The sequence below is a fragment of the Prunus dulcis genome, chromosome 1 (genome assembly GCF_902201215.1).
Source record: "Prunus dulcis chromosome 1, ALMONDv2, whole genome shotgun sequence".
Taxonomy (NCBI): Eukaryota; Viridiplantae; Streptophyta; class Magnoliopsida; order Rosales; family Rosaceae; genus Prunus; species Prunus dulcis.
In genome coordinates this window covers 36,736,672-36,746,107 of record NC_047650.1, presented here as the reverse complement: position 1 = coordinate 36,746,107, position 9,436 = coordinate 36,736,672, and the positions used below count along the sequence as shown (strand labels likewise).

At 36.2% G+C, this 9,436-nt stretch overlaps 1 protein-coding gene across 1 annotated transcript; it reads left to right on the top strand.

Moving 5' to 3' along the window:
* The first annotated feature begins 2,371 nt into the window (after positions 1 to 2,371).
* LOC117614681 (probable sucrose-phosphate synthase 1) lies at positions 2,372 to 8,903 on the top strand. Its single transcript, XM_034343568.1, has 13 exons — positions 2,372 to 2,697; positions 2,783 to 2,875; positions 3,296 to 3,540; positions 3,716 to 3,779; positions 3,928 to 4,626; positions 4,752 to 4,868; positions 5,048 to 5,179; positions 5,329 to 5,505; positions 6,214 to 6,267; positions 6,350 to 6,412; positions 6,545 to 7,495; positions 7,739 to 7,866; positions 8,293 to 8,903. Exons 1-13 carry the CDS (start codon positions 2,515 to 2,517, stop codon positions 8,564 to 8,566), a joined length of 3,180 nt encoding a protein of 1,059 aa, XP_034199459.1. The 5' UTR covers positions 2,372 to 2,514; the 3' UTR covers positions 8,567 to 8,903.
* Positions 8,904 to 9,436: the final 533 nt, after the last annotated feature.

Here is a 9,436-nt window from a genome sequence, read left to right as displayed (position 1 = left end):
GAAACTGTAGGGGTAGGGAGGGATTAGCTTTGTGTGAATGAATTGATAGGAGCATTAATTGAGTGATTAGTTTGATCCGAAAAGAAGGAAGTGATTGGTTTTTTATTTTTATTTGTTTACATGTAATTTTTCTCACCTTTTTATCTTTTAGGCAACAATAAAATAAAATAAAAAATAAATGAAAAGGGAAAACTCATCTTGCCACATATTTTTTCATGAACAGTTTACTAGACGTAAATTATCTGAAGTTTTTTTATTTGTACTGTGCTTATGGAGTAATTTATCCATGCAATCTCTCTAGCGTTAAAAAAAAATATATATTATATTATGGCCATACAATAGAAAATAAGATAAATATTTGTGTAAAACAGAACAGAAAAATATATAATATAAACACTAGGGCTATTAATGAGAACAAGAATTTGTAGAGATAATACGCTTTGCGGTATCTGATTCGATCGATTTCCTATTTAAACCACAATCTCTCAGGTGACCCAACTGTATTAACTGCCGGTTTGCGACGTGCTGCCGCCATTTACAGGCTTTAGGCGCCAATTGGATAGCAATGTGGATTTGGCCCACATCACCACAATTTGGGCTATTAATCAATTATCCTTAAATAAGAATTCTAGCCTTATATATGATCCTTATGTGAGATCTCATTTTTTAACTATTTGATCAAATTAGTTAGCTTAATTTAACAGTTAAGTGATATGACTTCACTTAAAGGCCAAATATAAGACTCTCACATTAAATTCACAGACTAGCGACCCACAAACACCAAAGGAATGTAAATCTTTGTTTTTTATTTTTTTATTGTTTTTAATGCTAGACTCTTTTGTTCTTTTAAGTTTTAAGAGCATTTCCAATAATAGCAAATTAAAATTTGTTAACTTACGTAGTAATTTGAATTTTTTTTATTATTTTAATATTTTGTGCCCAAATAACAGACTTTTTAATTCAATTAATATAATATTATAAAAAAATATGGAAAATATAAAAACATGTAAATCTATTTTATAGAACATCACTCCAACATAAAAACTAATATAATAAGTTTGGTATATAAATCTTCGTTTGGGACTTGGAATATATATCTCTTCTTCCTTATTCTTCTTCTTATTCTTCTTAAACGTGTCAAAGCCAAGAGTACACTTGGCATAATATGCATGCATGCACGTACGTTTAATACCTGCTGCTAATATAATTGGCGACATGACTGATTGCGGGCGTGGCTTTTTCTCAAATCGTATTATTCCCTTTTCATCATCTCCATATCTCGGATGTTCAAGATTTCTAATTATGCGGCCTCTTTTCCATAAATTCATCTTTATTTTTTATCCAAGCAATCTTATTTTCTTGTTTATCTTTCATATGAGCTTAGTCAAGTTGGTTAGAGTATATGTACTTTTCATATTACATTTGAGATCGAATCTCTTTTTCTGTAGTTAGATTAAATTAAAATAAAACATCGTGTGTATAAAAAAACAAAACAAAACTATTACTATGCATATATATATATATATATATTTTTTTTTTTGTCAAAACTTTTTTTTTCTTTTTTTTATTCATAAATTTTTCCATTTCTAGAAAAATGTTCGTGCTTTGCTGATTCTGTGATTATTTTACTCTCTCTCTTTTTCTAATGACTTCACTTTTTAACTTTCAATTTTTTATGCACAACAATTTATTCAGGGTTCATAATATGCGGTCTACACGTCACAGATGAGATGCTTCAACTAATTGAAAAATATTATATTGCATTTGTTTTGGTATAAAATTTCTTTTTAACTTTTTTTTAAATATTGGTTACAGAAACACAGATCTTGATTCTTACAGGTTTCCCATGGCATGATTTGGAAATTGAGTTTAATTCCGTCTACCATAAGACAATCAATGACTTCATTTTGTAAGGTGATTCATCTGTCTCAATCATTTCTTTCTTTTAATCGTGCATATAAATTATTGAAATGGGCATCTAACAAAATACAATTGCAAAAATAAAATAAAAAACCTTGTAAGTCAAGCGATAAAAGACACACATTTAAAAAAATACAATTAAAAAATAAATATTAACTTTGTAAACCGCACTTAGTACGCGTGAATAAAAAAAAAACCTCTAATTTAAATGAACTCGTAACACCATCAAATAAGCAATGCTCATTTTCCTCTCCAATGTTACTACTTACTACCCACGTAATAAGTGACAAGTGCGGTCCTAGTAGAATGATGAGTGTATCTAAAGCTTAACACTTTCCAACAAGGAAAAAAATTAAATAAAAGTAAGTTATACAACTTTTTAATTTTCCAGAGAAATCGCAAAGTCAAGGAAAAATTCTCCGAAAACGTCTCTCTCTCTCTCTCTCTCTCTACTCCGTCATTGTCACCAATCTTCAACACATTACCATAACCGTCTCTCTCTCTCTCTCTCTCTCTCTCTCTCTCTCTGTGTGAAAGCTCTAAAGCTATATATAAAACTGTGAGCAGAGTGCTCTGTTTCAGGCTCTGTAAACAATGGCGGGAAACGACTGGGTGAACAGTTACTTGGAGGCGATCCTGGACGTCGGACCGGGCCTCGACGACGCCAAATCGTCGCTGCTTCTCCGAGAACGCGGTCGTTTCAGTCCCACTCGTTACTTTGTCGAAGAGGTCATCACTCGCTACGACGAGACCGATCTCCACCGCTCCTGGGTTCGAGTACGTTCGATTTCTATCACATGCTATTTCTGTTTTGAATCGGATCGATTTTCTCATTTTTTTTATTAAAAAAAAATGTTTTCAGGCTGCCGCTACGGCGAGGAGCCCGGAGGAGAGGAACACGAGGTTGGAGAACATGTGCTGGCGGATTTGGAATTTGGCTCGCAAAAAGAAGCAGGTCTTTTTATATACATAATATATAATTCCCTGTTTTTGTTTAATTTGTCTTCTAATGTTTTTTCATGATCGATATGTTAAGCTGATTATCATTGCCTTATTTTCTGATATTTAACTGAGCGAAGGAAAAAAAAAAGTGAAAATTTTTCATTAAAAAGGATAGAGAAATTTCAAATTTTCAGAAACTTTGGTTTGGAATATCAAATATCGGTTGCTAGTTCCATTGAATCATTCTCACTCACAGTTGGGATTTTGTCTTAATACTAATTCCATTTCTTTTTATGGAATATTTGTGCTTGTTAAAACAATTTCTCTAGGCAATTACTAGGTGGAAGTGATTTTATTTATTTATTTTCCGAGAGGGGGTGGTTTTAGTTTTTGGCATTAAAATGTTGCTGGTGTTGTTCTGCTACTTGTTCAGCTTGAGGGAGAAGAAGCTCAGCGCATTTCGAAATGGCGTCTTGAACGTGAACGAGGCAGGAGAGAGGCAACTGAGGATATGTCAGAAGACTTATCTGAAGGAGAGAAAGGAGACACAGTGGGCGACCTTTCAGCTCATAGTGATAGCAATAGAGGAGGAAAAATGAGAAGAATCAGTTCTGTTGATGCGATGGAGAATTGGGCTAGTCAACAAAAAGATAAGAAATTCTACATCGTGTTAATAAGGCATGAACTGAATTTTTTATGTAATTTAACTTTCAGATATGGAATCTATCTGGTTTTTTTTTTTTTTTCATACAGGTGAAAGACCAGTTAGTTATAATGTCTGAATAAAGTGATTTATGATATCTATGGAATGCATGGTAGTATTTGATTTTTTTAACAAGCAGTCTTCCTGCAGCCTTCATGGCTTGATCCGTGGCGAAAACATGGAGCTTGGTCGTGATTCTGATACTGGTGGCCAGGTAACTTTTGCAAATGGAAACTGTTATTTCCACTATTAATCTCTATGTGGTTGTGCATTTAATCGATGATTATGGAATGCATTTATAAACTGGATCTTAAACTTCTTTGTTACTTGCATTGGAGTATAAATATTTTCATCATTATCAGGTCAAGTATGTAGTAGAACTTGCCAGGGCCTTAGGTTCAATGCCTGGAGTTTATCGGGTCGATTTGCTAACAAGACAAGTGTCAGCTCCAGATGTGGATTGGAGTTATGGGGAACCAACTGAAATGCTGAATCCAATAAACTCTGAGAATTCAAAGGACGAGCATGGGGAGAGTGGTGGAGCTTATATAATCCGCATACCATTTGGCCCAAAAGATAAATATATTCCAAAAGAAAACCTTTGGCCCCACATTCCGGAGTTTGTTGATGGTGCACTTAACCACATTATACAGATGTCCAAAGCTCTGGGAGAGCAAATTGGAGCTGGGCAACCAGTTTGGCCCGTGGCAATTCATGGACATTATGCAGATGCAGGTGACTCTGCTGCTCTTCTATCTGGTGCTTTGAATGTCCCAATGGTATTTACTGGTCACTCACTTGGACGAGATAAGCTTGAACAACTTTTGAAACAAGGACGTCAATCAAGAGAAGAAATAAATACTACATACAAAATAATGAGACGGATAGAAGCAGAGGAGCTAACTCTTGATGCCTCTGAGATTGTTATAACCAGCACTAGACAAGAGATAGAATCGCAATGGCGCTTGTATGATGGCTTTGACCCAATACTAGAACGTAAACTGAGAGCAAGAATCAAAAGGGGTGTAAGCTGTCATGGCAGGTTTATGCCTCGCATGGTTGTAAGTATTATCTCTCCATAGTCCTTTATTAAGCTTTTGGCCTCCTTTTCTGCACTAAAAGGACATTGTATCCGGTGATAGAAATGTTATTCTTACTAACTTTCAATTCTCGTTGTGTTGCTTAGGTAATACCTCCCGGAATGGAATTTCATCATATTATTCCACATGATGGTGACGCAGATGGTGAAGGGGAAAGACATGATGATAGTTCTACTTCTCCTGACCCGCCAATTTGGTCAGAGGTTATGGCTTTTCTTTCTTCTCATATTATACTTTCGATTTTTAAGCCTGATACATTCATGTTGTTGCTCTTTTTGTGTAATGTCGTCCATATGATATTATGCATTGAGATATATGTTTTTTTTTCTTTGCAGTAGTTATTTTGATTATATTGTTAATATTTATGATTTTGTATTAGCAGATCATGCGTTTCTTTACCAATCCACGGAAGCCTATGATACTTGCCCTTGCCAGGGCAGACCCTAAAAAGAATATTACGACCTTAGTCAAAGCATTTGGAGAGTGCCGCCCACTGAGGGAACTTGCTAACCTTGTATGTTCAAATTTTTTAACTTTACCTTCCTACCATCTATTTCATAACTGCTGAAAAATTGGCGAGGCTTCCTTTACTCATTCAAATTTGTAAAAAGAGTGTTTTAAGAATGTTTTATTCAGTTACTCTCTCATTTTCTGTCATGACAGACACTGATAATGGGAAACCGTGATGATATTGATGAAATGTCCAGCACAAATGCCTCCGTGCTTCTTTCCATTCTTAAGCTGATTGACAGATACGATCTCTATGGCCATGTGGCATATCCAAAACACCACAAGCAGTCTGATGTTCCTGACATTTATCGTCTGGCAGCAAAAACAAAGGTACTTTTATTTCTTAATAGTAGTATTACAACTAGTGGAATCACTTGCAGTTCCTCAAAGGATATAACAGTACCAAATAACTCAACTAGTGCCTGCTGTGTGCAGTTTTCTTTAGGTATATGCTTAGTCTGGCTCAGAGTCGTACTAAGTTCAAGTTAGAACCAAATTTGGCTAGGCATGATTGTGGCGAGCACTTATTTGAGTTGAAGTTAGACTTAAATCTTCTGCTCAAGAAATCTGAGGTTATTTAATGTTGAAACCAATCCTGACTCTGATCAACTGGTGGAGCTTTTTAATTTCCTATATAACAAAAGGAAAAGTGGCTATGCAAGCGGTTTTTGTATTTGCTCAAAATAACAGGAAAAATGGCTACCTCTCATATTACAATTTAAGACGAGTAAAGATGGTGTTTAATGAAGAACTAAAGATCAAAATCTCTTTTTAACTTGGCACCTGTATAATGCCTCAGAGGAAGGGGAATTCATAATGAATACCTTGGTTATAAATTATAATGAATCTTTGTTCTGTGGCGTAAATGGTACAGTAGGAACTTTCCAGTTTCAATACTTTTAGTTTTGACACAGAATAATGTCTTTTAGGCCTATTCATTTTCACTTGGAAATCCATTTTGACGTGATATCCAGCTCTTGGACCAAGAAAAGTTATATGGCTCAAGTTAGTACATATGATGTGGGCTCTCTTTTGCAGGGTGTTTTCATCAATCCAGCTTTCATTGAGCCATTTGGACTTACTTTAATTGAGGTACATGTCTCTACCTTATCAGAGGAATACATGTTAAATGTTAATTTTTATAAAATCCAACACAAGATCCTTTGTTAAATAGGCAGCAGCTTATGGTCTACCTATTGTTGCCACACAAAATGGGGGTCCTGTTGATATTCATCGGGTATGTCTGTCCTGGAGCACATTCCTATTCAATTGAAAGATTCTCTCATTTGCTTAGTGGAGCTGTCGTGAGTTAAATGTTCAATACTATTATCAATACTGACTACTGAGTGCAACAACTGAATTGTGACAGGTTCTTGACAATGGTCTACTAGTTGACCCCCACGATCAGCAGTCCATTGCGGATGCCCTTCTGAAGCTTGTTTCGGATAAGCAACTTTGGGCAAGATGCAGGCAGAATGGACTGAAAAACATTCACCTTTTCTCATGGCCAGAGCATTGCAAAACATACTTATCTCGCATTACCAGTTGCAAACCAAGGCAGCCACAATGGCAAAGAAGTGATGCTGAATTTGACAATTCAGATTCAGATTCACCTAGTGACTCTTTGAGGGATATACAAGATATATCTTTGAACTTGAAGCTCTCATTGGATGGTGACAAAACTGAAGGGACTGGTGCTCTTGATAATGCTTTAGAGTCTGATGATCGTGCCGCTGGAGGGAAGATTAAGGAGCAGAATACTGTTTTGACATTGTCAAAAGGTGTCTTACGGGGAAGTCCAAAGGCTGGCCAGGCAGAGAAAGAAGACAATAATTCTGGGGCTGGTAAATTTCCGGGATTCAGGAAAAAGAAGTATGTATGTGTTATTGCTGTGGATTGTGATACAACATCAGAGTTTACTGAGATCATTGAGAAGGTTGTTGAGGCAGCAGGGAAGGACAAGGATCCAGGATCTATAGGATTTATACTGTCAACAGCCATGGCCATATCTGAGATACATTCTCTTTTGATCTCGGGGGGTTTGAGTCCGTCTCAGTTCGATGCTTTTATCTGTAACAGTGGCGGTGAGCTCTACTATCCATCTTCAAGCTCCGACGATAGTCCTTCTGGGCTTCCCTTTGTGGTGGATTTAGATTACCGTTCACACATTGAATATCGTTGGGGTGGAGAATGTTTGAGAAAGACATTGGTTCGTTGGGTTGCTTCTTTCAATGAAAAAAAAGGAGCGCAAACTGTTACAGAAGACAGATCAGTATCAACTAACCATTGCTATGCGTACAAAGTGAAAGATCTGGCATTGGTAATATCTCTTTCCGTTTCATTCATGAAAATCTCCTTTGAAAAAAAAGTGATATTTCCTCATCAACCCTCCATGTGCTTTGTGTGTGTCTTTGTGTCAAGGGTACCTTATTAAACTAGCTTTATATTTAGTGTTGCAAATTACATTTTACTACCTTATTACTTTCAGGTTCATTGCTTCATTAGAACTGCTTCTTTATTTCTTGCTTTTAAATTACTTGAGATGTCTATTATGTCATGACAGATTCCCCCTGTTAAGGAACTCCGGAAACTCATGAGAATTCAGGGTCTCCGTTGCCACGTTATATATTCTCAAAATGGTACCAGGCTGAATGTTATCCCTGTTTTGGCTTCTAGATCACAAGCTCTCAGGTACGAATGCAGATGCCATTTTGTTTCCCCGGTTTTTAGCCAGCAATTTATCTCTGCTGTTTATTACTTTTATATATTAGAAATTGATTCAAACCACTGGCTCTACAGGCTATTAATTTGTTCACAACTTTCAAATTTTATTTTGTCCCGCTAATTAATTGCCCCATATACTGAGATAAGTCTAAAATATTAACTACAAAAGGAGACTCACTCTGGACTTGATAATTTTTTTTATTAAAAAAAAACAGAGATGTTTGCTCAATGATGTAGGAAAACAGAATGAAAGCTCATTACTTATATGCATCCCTTCGAATCCATGATATCCTATTTCTCTCCTCTGTATCTTACACTGCCTCGTCTCTCTAAGGATTAGATAGCAATTGTAGTGTCTACGTCTCTTTTGTATCGCTAATATTTGGTCTCCAGGTATCTGTATGTCCGTTGGGGCTTGAACTTGTCAACCGCTGTTGTCTTTGTGGGAGAATCTGGGGACACGGATTATGAAGGCTTGCTTGGTGGGTTACACAGAACTGTCATACTGAAGGGAGTTAGTTGCGGTGCTCGTAAGCTTCATGCCAACAGAAACTATTCTTTAGAAGATGTATTCCCAAATGACAGTCCCAATATGACTCAAAGTGAAGGATGCTCCCAAGAAAACATAAGAGCATCACTGTCGAAACTAGGGATTCTCAAGAAGTAGAACAACCCCAGCTCATGCACTTTCAGTGCTAGATTCCACATTCTCTTTAACCGGCTTTCTTGAACTGCAAATCACACGACGTCCCTCAAAAATTTCTTCTTTACAGTACTTGTATTTTTGGCATTTTTGCAACATGAGCAATTTGGATGCTCTGCTTTTTAGCTTGGCCCTTCTCTGTTAGGGATCAAACCACTTGTTTTAATTTTCTAGTTTTGTTCAACAGCAAAGGAAGTGTTGCTGTTCTCTATGGTTATATAAGTGGAGAACTGACCTCCATTGTTGCATATTCTGATTATGTAGATGTCTCTCTTACATTTAACTATGTGTTTTGCAATCATTAAGATATTTTCTGTTAAATGTGACGATAACTCGGGTCGATGCGGTTAGCCATAGCTTTGCTCTTAAACTTACCTTTGATTCTTCTAAAACAGGATCTATGTTTAGGCTAATCTTTGTTTTACTACCTTAATTATCACTTTAATGCTGCCAAGGCCACCCTAGACTATGGGGCTTCAGATCCTTTTGTTTGCACCCTCAAAGGAAATCCCTTTTGATCTTGTCAATTTCATTGAGGATATGGCGAGGCTGTTTGGTTGCTTCAATAGCATAATTGGGCATACTTTCTCACTCCATTAATGTTTCACATATCTAGGATTACTCTCACTCCGTTAATGTTTCACATTCCCAAAAATTGATAATAATTGTTCTAGATCTCAATCAAGGTATTTTTTTTTTTCTTTTTTCTTTTTTTCCTAAAGAAAATCTCAACAAATACAACTTTTTTTTTTCTTTTTCTTTTTCAGCCTACCCGGTACAATGTATAATGATGACTCACCGGAAATGTAAAGGCCTACTCAGATACAAAATCCT